The sequence below is a fragment of the Stegodyphus dumicola genome, chromosome 10 (assembly GCF_044657685.1).
Source record: "Stegodyphus dumicola isolate Sdum_Otavi_A_Nest chromosome 10, ASM4465768v1".
NCBI classification, from domain to species: domain Eukaryota; kingdom Metazoa; phylum Arthropoda; class Arachnida; order Araneae; family Eresidae; genus Stegodyphus; species Stegodyphus dumicola.
In genome coordinates, this window is record NC_140777.1 from 157,029,637 (window position 1) to 157,043,749 (window position 14,113).

General features: G+C 32.2%; 2 protein-coding genes across 3 annotated transcripts in view; one reads left to right on the top strand and one right to left on the bottom strand.

Annotated features, from left to right (window-relative positions):
* LOC118191208 (flotillin-1-like) overlaps positions 1–492 on the bottom strand; it is a 193,936-nt gene extending 193,444 nt beyond the window's left edge. Inside the window, exon 1 of the mRNA XM_085825734.1 lies at positions 403–492. Coding sequence (XP_085681860.1) covers positions 403–451 — 49 coding nt within the window. The 5' untranslated portion in view covers positions 452–492. The remainder of the gene's footprint in view (positions 1–402) is intronic.
* Positions 493–616: 124 nt separating this feature from the next.
* Positions 617–14,113, top strand: part of LOC118191210 (WD repeat-containing protein 46) — a 41,934-nt gene continuing 28,437 nt past the window's right edge. The window contains exons 1-5 of one of the 2 annotated variants that reach the window (XM_035362010.2): positions 617–748; positions 3,315–3,413; positions 5,483–5,557; positions 5,691–5,864; positions 10,634–10,746. In XM_035362010.2, coding sequence (XP_035217901.1) covers positions 3,315–3,413; positions 5,483–5,557; positions 5,691–5,864; positions 10,634–10,746 — 461 coding nt within the window. In that variant the 5' untranslated portion in view covers positions 617–748. Of the gene's footprint in view, positions 749–1,014; positions 1,477–3,314; positions 3,414–5,482; positions 5,558–5,690; positions 5,865–10,633; positions 10,747–14,113 lie in introns of those variants that run through there. The other variant, XM_035362011.2, reaches the window with a different exon arrangement.

Below are 14,113 nucleotides of genomic sequence, written 5' to 3' on the forward strand. Positions count from 1 at the left end.
ATACTACATGTCTATTTTGCAACAAACAAATCTTAAAAATATAGAAAAAATAATATATTCAGAAAAAAAAAAATATTTAAAACAAGATCTATAAAAACAAATTTCAGATGTACAGCGGTACGAAAACAAATTTGAACCACTGTACTCCAACGTTTCTAATAATTAAATCTCTTTTCGCTTAAACTATATATATATGCACTCACATATTCGATTACTAACACTTTTGAAATCATTCATTCGATTACTAACACTTTTGAAAAAAAATAAAATAACAGAAAGTTACGGAATGCTATTAAATTTTATGTCAAACTTTTTTAACATATCATTCAAACTTTTTTTATATTAATCATATTAAAATCTGAACATGTGTTTCAGCATGGATTCAATACATAAATTATTTACCTGATACCACAAGTGCCTCGTTCGGTCCACAAGTAACAAAACCCGGCATATTTTCAAAAAATTTCAGACATCAACAAACTGCCAAACAAATACAGCTTTACGGCTACGGTTATTATATGCCAATTAAATATATCTTCGCGAAATTGGATTCATAATTATTATTAGCTATAAAATCTATTTTTCTTAAATCAATTTTTCTGTAAAAGCTTGATTCTACGAAAAAAATATTTTATTGGAGAAGAGACTAAAGGAAGAAATAATTTTAATTCGATTAAATGGCAACAACAGATTTGAAAGTGAAAACAACGTGTTTCATGTTTACAGATTCTGAAAAATTGTGGCTGCGGTAAATTAGTTTTATAGAAAGATTCTTGATTTGATTTATAAATGGTTATATATACATGACTTATGATGATAAATGTTTTGAAATATTATAAATAGCACTTCTTCTGTAACTTCAGATTGAGAACTGAATGTTTTGTTTCATAATTATATAATTTTGAATGTCTTCATGCAGTTTAACTTTTTCATGTCTTCTTGCATTTTTCCCTCCCCTAAATTATGATTTTTAATATTATACGAAATTCTAAATTTCCAATTTGGTTTCATATATATATGTGTGTAACAGAGCTGTTTAAGTACTGTTCGAACTCTCTCTTGAAGACAACTATATATTGTTTCTGTGGATTTTGATCTTAAAAGTTTCTCTGAGAGAAAATTTTTAATCCATTTTGCATATTGTATTATTCTTAAAAATCATTTTTAAAATGATAAACGTGAGAACTAAAACAATAGTAAGAATTCCGAATTATTTTCGGGAAAAAAATGTCCTTTAGCATTAAAAAAGAATCGGTTTGAACACCAAAACAGCCAAAAACTGCTGAAGCATTGCAATTTCATGTTAGCAAAAAGATTTGTCCTTTTTTTTAAATATCTAATTTGGATTAGATACTGGAATCATAAATTTCTTTTCACATTAGAATTCCTTGTCTGTGTAGCAGTTTTATAATCAAAGCATATTTTATAATTATTTCTAAGGTGTCTAATTCTTGTGACAAGGAAGACAGTTTCAGGGTACGTACCTTGTAAAATATGACTTGAAAAAAGGGAGGTTTTATTATTATTATTATTTCTTGTGGTTCTATAAGCTTACAGAATAACATGATCAGATTTATTTTTCTATTATTTTAGCTACATGTCTCTTCTCATTTTTAATATATCTTGACGTTAATTTTTAAAACAGGTTAATTGAATAAGCTCAATATGTGTAGAGTCTGTAAATTTTCTTTTTCTTCCCCTGCACACACATTAAAGATCCAAAATCAGTGTTTATATTCTTTGTAAATACTTGCACGGGGTTGTTTCCTCCGATTTATGTGTAGCAGTGCTGTTTAAATACTGTTCGACCTCGTTTCTTGAAGACAACATGTATTTAAGCCTTTGCTTTGCTGATAGTTTATATTACACCCAAACCTATGCACATAAATAAGTATATTTACATTTGTTTTATAATATTTTGCCATATTTATGTTTGTTTAATGTTGCTGTAAGTTAGTACATTTGGAATTTTAGGTGTTTTCCTATAAATGCAGTGACAAACATAAGCATTGGGATGAAATCTAACTAGATGAACAAAACCCTGATGTAAAGCTTCATGGGAAAAAAAGAACTTGTAATTACATTAACATATCATTTAATATATATATAATGAATGTGTAATGTGCACAATGTTTAAGTTGTGTAGGATGCCAAGTTTGTGCAACTCTCTGATGTTTTGTCTCATCAAAGAGTTGCAGTTCTGCCCATGTATAAAGCCATTTGTTTTTGCTTTAAAAAGACATCAGAGAATTGCACAGATGCCTTGGCACTGTGCACATTAAGCAGTGCATAGCTGTTCATGACATGATATAAGTTGGCTACCGTATTTTGGCGACTAGCATTTCATTAACAGAAAAGTACCAAATATTTTCCTCTAAATAAGTACTGTAATTGTGAAATAACTACATAGAAAAAGGCATTTAATATAATGTATGATACGGACAATGCAAACATCGGTGAACTTCAAAGTTCTGTCTAAATCTCTTCCTTCTGTTTGGCTACTCTGCTTAAGGCAATGCAGGAAGGCTTCTGTGAAGTGTTTCAGCTTGTGCTATGGAATAATGCCAAAATGCAGTCATACCTGTGCTTGCCATCATATCATATATTGTTGGAACTAAATTATATCCACTATCTATCTTGCCCCACAGTTCTCGCGATCCTCAGTGCTCCACTACAATCTCTGTGCTGAGCATCTGTGATACAGCTTGTTTTGTTTGAAGGCTTCCACTTATGCTATCCACAATTGCTAGCCAGCTGGAGTTAATAATCACTAAACATTTTAAATTTAAGCTGGTTATGGGTTGGTTGCATGCGAGTTTACATGGTTTTCTGCATGTGCAATGTAGATACTGGTAAATTTTCCATAAAAAAAGTTGTATAACACGGTAACCCTCGCCATAGGCAGATAGCCTTGAGTTTAATCAATTAATGAACCTAGTTGTCCATGGATGTAGGTATATTTCCCATATCCATATGCATTCTGGAAGGGTTGTTAACTCAAATTGTTAGGTACAGTATGTGGCAATTGATCAGATTTTAATTTTTCAGCTTCATAAGAAATAACTATCTTTTTCTTCTTCTCAAACAAACCATAATATTTAATGTAGAAAATAATTTTAGTTTGTGAAATAGGAATTTCGACACAAAATGTCATAGATTTTAATTTTTTTTTTTTTTTTTTAAGACAGCCTTTTTTTTTTTTTTTTTTTTTTTTTTTTTTTTTTTTTTTTTTTTTTGTGGGAAGGGGAGATTTTTTGTATAATTTTTTTTACTTTCTCCTGTAGTTTGATAAAAATTAATGTGTTCTTTTTCAGATGTCTCGTTATTTTGGGCTAAGTAAACCTTCAAATCATGCACAACATAATGAAGATAGTAAGTCTGAATATCCAAAAAAGAAAAGTTTTAAAAAAAAGGTAACATGAATGGGAAGACTTTAATTCAGATCATAGTTTAGTTACAATACCTAACAAATAACTCTTAAAATGCAACATTTAAAAGTTTATTAATGTTGTAAGTTATCCAGGGTGTTTGGTAAAACGTTGGCTAATATTTGTTCAAATATTATTCAAATTAGTGAAATGACATACTTTAACCCTCCAAGGATTATGCACATAAAATTCCATACAAAAGTAACTATATTTTCCAGTTTGTTACACACGAAAATTTCTGCCAGTTCCTGATATATCTAAATTCAGGTTGTATGAGTATTGGAAGAAAATGAGCAAGGAAGGTCCTTTTTAAATTAAAATCAAGAAAATATCACTTCTCGACATTTTGGGGAACTTTGAAATTTTAGCTCTAGAGGGCAAAATATGGGAAGTTCCATAACTTTATGTTCAAAATTTTCTAAAATAATTTTAAATGAATTTTTGACCCTTTTCGTTGCCCATTTTTTAATGCTTCCTAGAATTTTAAACTGGAGAGCACCTGGAAAATAAAATTCTTACTTGAAAATAAATTATGATAAAGCTAGTAGCCAACTTTTTCAAACATCCTGTTTATTATTCTTTGGTAGTTTTGAGTTCTGAAAGCATAGAGGTGAATATTATATTTGGATTATTTTGTTATTCATAATTTTAAAATCATTATGAAAATACATATTTTTTTATGTATGCATATAAAAAATATGCAAATTTTAATTTGCAATAGTCCCTTAATTTTCCTTTAAAAAATCACTTACACTGTCATTTCAAAATTAATCTCTCTCGCATGATGCTAATGATACAGGCACTTACAACAAACTGAGATTTTGGAACCAAAACTTAATATAATCAAATAATATAAAGCTAATCAATCAAAATAAAGCTAAACTGAATTGAATCACTTTTAATCAGGTATTCATCCTGGATATGTCACCATATAACTCTTATTCTTCAAATATATTTCTGAAAAATTTAAAGAGTACTGAGGAAAAATGCACTTTTTGTATCAAATTATCTGTAGCTGCATGTCAGCAATAAAAAAAATTTCTACTTACCATGATTGCAATTTTCTCTCCGAAATTGTTACGTGTATATAAATTGTTTTTTGTCATTTTAATGTATTTTAACATAATATTTTTTTTTTATTTCTAATAGAACTAGAAATATTTGATATTGAAATATTGAAATTAGTTGATCGTAGAAACAGTTGAAAATTACCATATCACCAAAATTTGATTTCTCAAAGTATTGACATTCAGTTTTGAGAAGCATCTTCCTGTAGCTGTGTACTTATTTTAAAAGTACCTCAAATCTCTTGAAGACCTTCATTGATAGTTTTAGAGAATTTTTATATCACTAATAATTCTTCTGTGAGGTAGCCTTCTTTCAGAGGTGTTTATGTATGTTTTAAAAAGCGCCCTTTTATTGGTGAGGTTTCATTTCTGATAGAAAATCTCACGTGCTGGAGATAAAAATGTTATATTACATTGTGTTGCCAGTGTTTGCTTTCAAATTGTTAGTTTTTTTAATCAAAAATTCATTAAAGTTTTAGAAAATATGAAATTAATAAAACAAATTCCAAATTTAGGCTTCCAGGTGCCCATGTTTAGGTGAAAAACTATGTTATTCAATATTTGATGAGTTTTTCTTAACAGTGCAAGAAACATGCGTATATTCATATAGATTCTTCAATATTTAGTTTTTTTAAATATATTATTACAGAGCAACAATTTGAAAAGTGATTTGATGTAAAATCTCATTTGAGACTAATAGCCCTCCTGGGCTAATGCCATTTGGACTTAAAAAAAACCCAAAACTAAAATACAGTAAATCAAATACTAATGGGAAAATAATAAAAATATATATAAAGAGAGATTTTAATGGCTCAATTTGTAAATTTATCTTAAGTGTTTAAAATCTATAGCAGGGCTCTGGCCGAGAGACAGAATATTTCCATGCATTAAAAATTTAGTTTATGTAGTAAATTTTTTATTTCAAGAAAAAAAAACTCTTTCATAATTTTTACCTGCTTTTTTAATAATTTATATATTAATTTCTAGATGTCAGATAGTACTGAATCGAATGAGCTTTCAAATAATACAGAGAAGCCTAAAAAGGTTACAGTTAAAGAAAAGGTAATATATGAGTCTAAAGACTTTGACCTATATCATTAATTAGTTAAAATAGTTCATTTTTGTAAAAGGAAAAATTGTTTTGCTAATTTTTTACTTCTTCATCGAATTATTAATAATATATATTGTTTTCTAGGCAGGATGTTATTTTCCTGTAGATGAACCTGCAAGTAATATAGAAAAAATAAAAAAGAATAAATTTAAAGAAAAAGTAGCTTACAAATATGAAGAATTTGACCCATATGATGGTCCAGTTAAAATTCCCAATGAGCAAATAAAGAAGTACCAGAGAGGAAAGCGTCTGGATGTTGTAAGTTATATATTTAATTTTCTATATTGTTAATTAGATCATTAGTTGTATGTCTGGATGTTTATATTTTTAGATTTTCATCTGATTCAGCATTTAAGAATTGTTTTGAAATTGTGCAAGTGTTTGTATATTTTTCTCTGGATTTATATGCATAGTTATTTTCTTTTATTTAGAGTAGTATTTTATAGCTTGAGAGCAACGAATTTCAAAATTAAATAATTAAGTAGCATTAAGGAGCAAATCAGTGTATTAGAAAACTTGATTTATCAATGAAAAGGCATTTGTAAACATTTGAAGAATTCTGAAGTAAACTTTATAACATTATACAGCATTTGTATTCACAGGAAAATGCATTTTACAGTAAACCTTTGCCCATCATGGGTTTGTGGAACACAAAGATGCCTGTTTCCATTTAACTTGCCCCAGGCAAAATGTTTTTACATACATGGTTGAGCATTCATCTGAATGATTAGTGGCATCAGCTCTGGTCAGAAATTATCAATATTTTTTATTGATTTTCACGAACTGAAAATGAAAGCAAAGAAACTGTACAAATTGCAAAAGCAGTTGGTAGCAAAGGATTTTTCAGATATGGAAGAAAGAGAAGCCAAAGCAGATTTATTTAAGGAATAACAAATGAAGAATTTAATGATCTTATAATACAAAGGCGAGTCAAATGAAAGTGAGCCAATGTGAATATATGACAAACAGAGTAGGTAGTCTCCATGAACATTGAGACATTTATCCCATTGACAAATGAGCCGTGTGATCCCCGTCTCATAAAACTCCTTGGGCTGTCGATTCAAAAAGTCTGTAACCGACTCCTTCACGGCATCGACCGACAGGAATCTGGTACCCTTGAGATGTTTTTTTAGTTTCCCGAAAATGTGAAAGTCGCATGGCGACAAATCTGGGCTGTATGGAGGATGTTGCAGCGTGTCCCACTTGAACTTTGCCAGTGGTGTCTTAACCACATCAGCGACGTGGGGACGAGCATTGTCGTGTAGCAAGATCACACCATTCGTCAATCTTCCAGGTCATTTGTTCTTGATTGCGACACGCAGCCGATCCAGCGTTGCACAATATCGCGAACTATTGATAGTCTCTCCACGTTTAGCAAATTCAATCAGTAATGGCCCCTGACGATCGAAAAAAAAGTCAATAGCACCTTTCCCGAGGAAATGACAGCCTTTGCTTTCTTCGGGGGTGGTGAATTCAAATGTTTCCACTGTAAGCTTTGTCGGCGTGTTTCAGGTTCGTAGTGGTGGCACCATGATTCGTCTCCGGTCACAATTGCAGACAAGAAGTCGTCACTCTCATTGTGATACCGGATGAGATGAGTCAAAGCAGTGCCGAACCTCTCCATCTTCTGGTGGTCGCTCAAAATCTTGGCCATCCATTGAGCACACAAAAGCCGATAACCGAGATGATTATGAATTATGGTGTGAACCGAACCGTGACTGATGTTCACACGCTCTGCCAGTTCATCAATGCTTATCCTCCATTCTTGTCTAATCAGCTCATCAACCTGTGCAATTGTGTCGGGGGTGATTGCAAGGTGGCTTTGGCCTGGTCTTGGATCATCTTTGCAACTTTCATGTCCTTCTTTGAACCGTTTGCTCCAACGCTTCACAGTGGCCAATGCGATTCAATGTTCACCATACACAGCAGTCATACACCGACTAATTTCATGTTGGGAAACACCTTCAGCTGTCAAAAACCTGACCACACCACGCTGTTCCTCTTTTGGAGCGTCCATTATGTCACGCTACCGTCTTCAACCCAGTGTAAGAGCACCTTAAAGAACTTTAACCTCACACTTTCGCGCCACTTTCGTTAATGAAGGCTGTCTCTGTGCTACGCGCATGCGCTGCAGATAATGGACCGAACCATTCTTGCTGAGGAGGGGTTGGCTCACTTTCATTTGACTCGCCCTTTAACAGCTGACAGTTAAAGCAATGATAATTAAGCACCTTTAATTTTCGATAAACAAATTATTAAAAAATGTGCAGGAACTGTCTAATTTTGCAATAGAGTTTAAATTTTTGAAGAAAGACACTTTATTAGATGCATTCAAAAAGTTTGCGCTCCTACCTTCAAAATTTTTCAGTCACTGTCTCAAAGAAAAATCAATTTTTAAAAAAATAATTGCATCACATGCTTATTAAGCAGTAATAAAAATACTTTCAATTAACATTTGTTTTGTTTTTTCCTTTTAATTTCAACAATATTTAGGTGTGTTTAAATAATACATACTCTCTTAAACAGAATCATACCCAACATATTTTTCCCATAGAAAGTTAACTTTGGCAAAACTTTTTTTTCGATTGTTCTTGTTGTTTGTACAGATAGTATATTAATGATAAAACCTCCTGCATTCATCAAAGCTTTACTCTACACTTATTAAAAAAAGTTTTATTTTTTAACTGAGGAAAGAATTTTGTAGAACTTCTTATTAAATAAGTAGCTATTTGTAAAATTCTTATTTAACTTTAACAAGCTTTATAGAAAGTAATGACTGTAAAATATTGTACTTAGTAGTTTTAGCATTTAACCATGTCATTTATAAAGGAACAGAGATGGGTGGATTTAAGAAAAGGAAAAGAAATTCATGTAGATAATTGTGGCCAATCTTATGAATGAGTGATTTAAAAAATGGCACTAAAAACTTTGAGCTAATGTTATATAATTAATTTAAGGAACTACTCTGATATGCGCTCTCAAATGCCAAACATTTTTGGCGAGAAACTCCACGATGCCATATTACTATCTAAATTTTTTGTCTACATTTCGAACTTTAAGCCTAAAATGTCTCCAAAAACGCGGTTTTCGCACATGCAAAAATGATGTTTTGGACACACAATTTTAGCTAAAAATCCGAAACAAAAACAAAAAATTTAGATACCAAAAACGTAAAGTTTCTAACAAAAAATATTTGACAAGAATCCATGTACACAGCGATATGTTTTAACTTAAAAAAAATCTACGACTGGCACAATTTAGGCAATGAACGAATCTATGAACTATGCACACATTGCTTTAATAAATTAACATAACAATAAATTTCAAAGAATGCCATGTACACAGCATCCTGTTTAAACTTTAAAAAAATCTACGAATTGCACAATTTAGGCAATGAATGAATATACGAACTACGCACACCTCGCTTTAATAAATTAACATAACAACAATAAATTTCAAAGAATACCATGTACACAGCATCCTGTTTAAACTTAAAAAAAAACATCTACGAATTGCACATTTTAGGCAACAAACGAATCTAGGAACTATGCACACCTCTCTTTAATAAATTAACATAACAACAATAAATTTCAAAGAATACCATGTGCACAGCATTCTGTTTCAACTTAAAAAACATCTACGAATTGCACAATCTAGACACTACGCACTAATCAACAAAATAAACTAAAATAAATTTCAAACAATTAAAAAAACAACAATAACGACAGAAATTCATACTAAAAAAACAATGAACATAACATTCTACAAAATAAGAACAAGAATAAAATAAAATGCACTTACCATGAATTAATGCTTTTTCAAACAGCAGAAATACCAATTTCATACCGCCTTTAACATGCCGCCACGTAAACACTATCGTATTTATATGACAGCCAGACACACTATCCAGAAAATTCATAGTATGGTTCACAAATAGATAAAATCGCAAATCCCTTTTTCTATCATGCACAGCCACTAAAAATAATCTCCCAGACCTTCTTTCCACACCTCCAAATACCCACTGCTCATCAACAGGATGGCCACAATGATATTTCCTTTTGCCAAACTTCAACAACTTCCACCATTTTACCTTTCCCCCCTTTCTTCTGAAACACAGACGCGAACCAACGAGCTCCAGCCAAAGATTTTTCAATGTCAACAGGGTTGCCATACGACACGCAATCGTGCCAAAAACCAGTGCAGAACACATATTGCCATATTTGGTGAAATTAGGGCGTATATCAGAGTTGTACCTAATTTAACATATAGAAAAGTATATCAGTACTTTTCTGTTAATGGAACAGCAGATGCTAAATATACATCAAAATGCCAAATGCAACAGCCTACTTATATCATATCTTGAATAGCTATACAATTACATAATTGCGAATGATTTCAATGATTGCGATGAATTGTGTGTTACATTACGCATCAGGAAAACACACTGTTCCAGTGTCTATAGCCTTCTATTATCTAATTTTATAATACTTTTACGTGACATTACTGGCATACATGCAGTGCAATTTATTTGCGTGCCCTAGATCTTTATATGGTGCAAATTTGAAGACTTTTGGATGCTTTCTTTATGATACTGCATTTTCAATGGTCAACTGTTTGTATTTAAAAGGATATTCAGAATTTTAATTTCAAACTAATTTTTAATTAATCTTTCGCATGTATTCTGTAAAAATCTAATTTTATGTTTGTTGTGAGGCCACTAAGATATTTAAAACTTGTGTATAAAGCTAAATAAAATAATAATAATTTGTATTAGATTTATGCCTAGCCACAGCAGGTATGATACTTATACTGTTTATCATAGCCTTATGTAAATAAAACAATTTTTGATTTTATATGTGTGTTTAACAAATCAAAATTATACATTCATATAATACTTTAAAATTAGTGTATTTTTTTTTGCAGTGGAATATTTGAATGAAATTGAGGTATGAGAAGTTGTTATATGTTTTGTTTTTAATCTTTGTGTTTAAGCTTATGTCTGATACAACCTTTACCTTCTTTAATAGCGTGGAATTAAAACTAAATCTCGTAAAGTGGATTTAATGAAAGCAGATAAGAAATTCAGACAATCTGTGCGGCTAGCAGCCCGAAGTGAAATTTTGTTGCCTGAAGAGGCAGGGTAAGATCCTTTAAATATTTTTTAATCCTATGAATTTAACATAATTTAACATAATGGGTGAAAGGGAAGAAAATTAAATGGAGCAATTTTTTCTCCCTTCTGCTGAAGGAGAGGGAGCTGTATCTGTACACCCTAGAAACTGATAGAGTTTGTTCAAAATCTGTGCTATATCAAAGTTGATTTGTTTATCTAATTTTAAAGTAACCTAACAGAGTCGAGGTATTTTAAATTTAACCTCAGATTAAAATTCCTCTTATTGTCAAACTTTTCAAGTATCAAAGCAGAGCAATTTTGACTGAAGGAAATACTGAACATATGTATAATAGTACATTACTTACTTTCTTTTGCTGTAAGAAAAGAATAAAATAAATTTCTGTGTTATCTCAAGTAGATATATATTACTTTTCAAATATCTTGGTTCTCATCCCTCACAAAAGAATAAAAGGTTCAGAATAATCTTTATTATTAATAGTAGTATTGTTGTTATTGAAAATAATTTAAATTTAAATATTTCTTGTTTTAAAATTGGATTTGTAAACTTGATTTTTATGGAGAAAAAGTTAAGCCATCTTGATAAATCTGTGATAATATTTAGCTGGTTCTTGAACACATTGACATATATTTTAGTAATGCAAACTTTAAAGTCACCCGAATCACACTCGTGCATGAGCAACCTGGTATGTAGCAACTCGTTTGCATATATCTTTTGACATTTTGCTTTATATAAATCAGACAATATGTATTTATAGCATTCTTTCGCTTTTTACCTGTTATGATAATATGCTTTATATTATTGATTTCAATAATGAATTGTATTTATTATTATTTATATCCTTATCGTTATCGTTACTTCTAACTAATTAATCAAGGTAAAACATAACTGCTTACCTTGTTCCAATGGGTTCTGCCAGGGCCACAGGGCTGAAGCTCCTCTGTGCATCTCTATCTGCAAAATCTTGAAAGGGATAATCCATAAATGATAAATACTTTCTTTACACAAACATATTTAATGAAGATGCAAACGGTTACAGAATATTTACATAATGAAAAAGGTTTTAATTTTCGCACGACGCAGCATGCGACTTCTCAGTTCCGAGTTCTCGTGATCTCTAAGCAAGAGTTCATAGTTCGAGATGACGTCACTCAGCCATCGGATCTCAGCAAGAGTTGAGTTGCAACATCCTCTTGCTCGGAAGGACAATTGCTGTAATTGTCCTTGTTACATTCCAGCTCCACTGGATATAGTAGTTACACTGGTCTTTTAATCGTATGGCCATTTGGCAATCGGACAGCACAGGCTCTCACCTTGCCATCTCTCCCAGGAAAGACTTCCATTTTGATGTCCATCTTCCACATCAGCCTTGGAATTTTATCTTCATGCACTAATACAATAGTTCCTTTCTTCAAACAGGTTCTTGTTTTCACCAGTTTGTAATAATGGGCAGATTTTAAATTCATCAAATAATCCTGTCTTCATTTTCGCCAGATTCTTTCTACCAGTATCTGTTGATGTCTAAATCGACGTGTAAGACTCTCCTTTGTTGAAGTTAATTTAGAGCTTCCTTGTGGCAATGATAGTAATCGTCTTCATATTAAGAAGTGACCAGGGGTCAAAGATTCTGGCTCTCCTAGATCCGAGTATGTAAATGTTAAAGGTCTGGAGTTCAATATAGCTTCCACTTCTGTTATGACTGTCTTTACTTCCCTGAACGTTAAGGGTGATTTGCCTAAGATTCTCTTCAGAACAGCTTTCAGAGACTGAACCATACGCTCCCAAAAGCCTCCCCACCATGCCGCCCTCTCAACTATAAATTTCCATTTGATTCCTTGCTTAGAGAACTCGTCTTGAACTTTATTGCTTTTCATCACCTCGTTCAATAGCTCTAATTCTTTTTTCGCTCTTTTAAAGGTTTTGGTGTTATCGGTATACACTATTCGGCACAAACCTCTTCTCGCTATGAACAGTCTAAATGCAAGCAAAAAATTTTCTGTGGAAAGGTCAGCCATAAGTTCTAAATGCACTGCTCTAGTTACAGCACAGGTAAACAGTAAAACGTATGTCTTAGATAATTCTTTTCCACTTTTGATGTACAGTGGACCCGCGTAATCTATCCTGGAGTTTTCAAACGGAAAAGCTTCTCGGCATCTGTCTGGTGGGAGAGGTGCCATATCTTGCATGACAGGTTTCATTGGAAATATTTTGCAGACATTGCAATTGTACAGAATACTTTTAACTTTCCTGCGAGCCTTCAGCAACCAAAATTTATATCTTATCTGATTTAAAGTATCTGCTATTCCTCCATGCCCTACCACCTCATGACTGTGAAGAATAATTAGATGAGTCAAATGATCTTTGTCGGGCAACACGATTGGATGTGCTTGTTTGTAATCCAAATTTGAATTTTCTAATCGTCCACCAACACGAATTACACCACTTTCGTCTACAAATGGACTGAGGGACATCAGTTTTGATTCTGAACTTAAACCCTCGTTGTTCTTCAATGCCCGTATTTCATTTGTGAAATTTCGCTCTTGAACACTTTTGATCCTATAAGTTTCTGCCATTTCCTAATTCGGTAACCTGCAAACATCCTGATAATTTCAAGGTATTTTTAACATTGTTGATGAACCTTAAGCACCACGCAGTAATTCGGTAAATTCGATGTCAATTGCTATAATTTTGGGTTTTAAATAAATCTTCGGAAGGTTCGGTAATGCATGCATTTACGAAAACTTCCTTCGATGTTTTTCTTAGTTCCTTGTTGGAATCTTCAATGTTCTTTGTGGAACACAAATTTGGTTTTGGCCAGTGTTCCATTTCTTCCTTTAACCACGTGAGCCCTTCCCACCATATGCTATTCTGCTTCAGATGTTTGACATTTTCACCTCTAGTTAGAAAATCAGCTGGATTGTGTTCACCAGGCATATATCTCCAGTTCAAGACATCTGAATTCTTCTGTACCAGGCATATATCTCCAGTTCAAGACATCTGAATTCTTCTGTATTTCCTTCACTCTGTTCAGAACGAATGGCTTCCACCTTTTCACATCACTTCTAATCCAGTGTAACGTTATACTAGAATCAGTCCACATATATACAATTAAATCAATGTCCCGAAGTTTCTCTTGGATGTATTTTGACAAGCGGGAGCCTATCAAAGCACCCATCAATTCCAATCTGGGAAGTGATAATTTTTTCAAAGGTGCTACTTGTGATTTTGATGTAATGAAACTTGTATGAATGACTCCATTTTTCGAATAAGGAATATACAGAACAGCCCCATAGGCCATCTTACTCGCATTTGTGAAACAATGTAACTGTAAACCATCCTTTATATCCCTTTTCCCGGCACCTGCAAACTGATGTC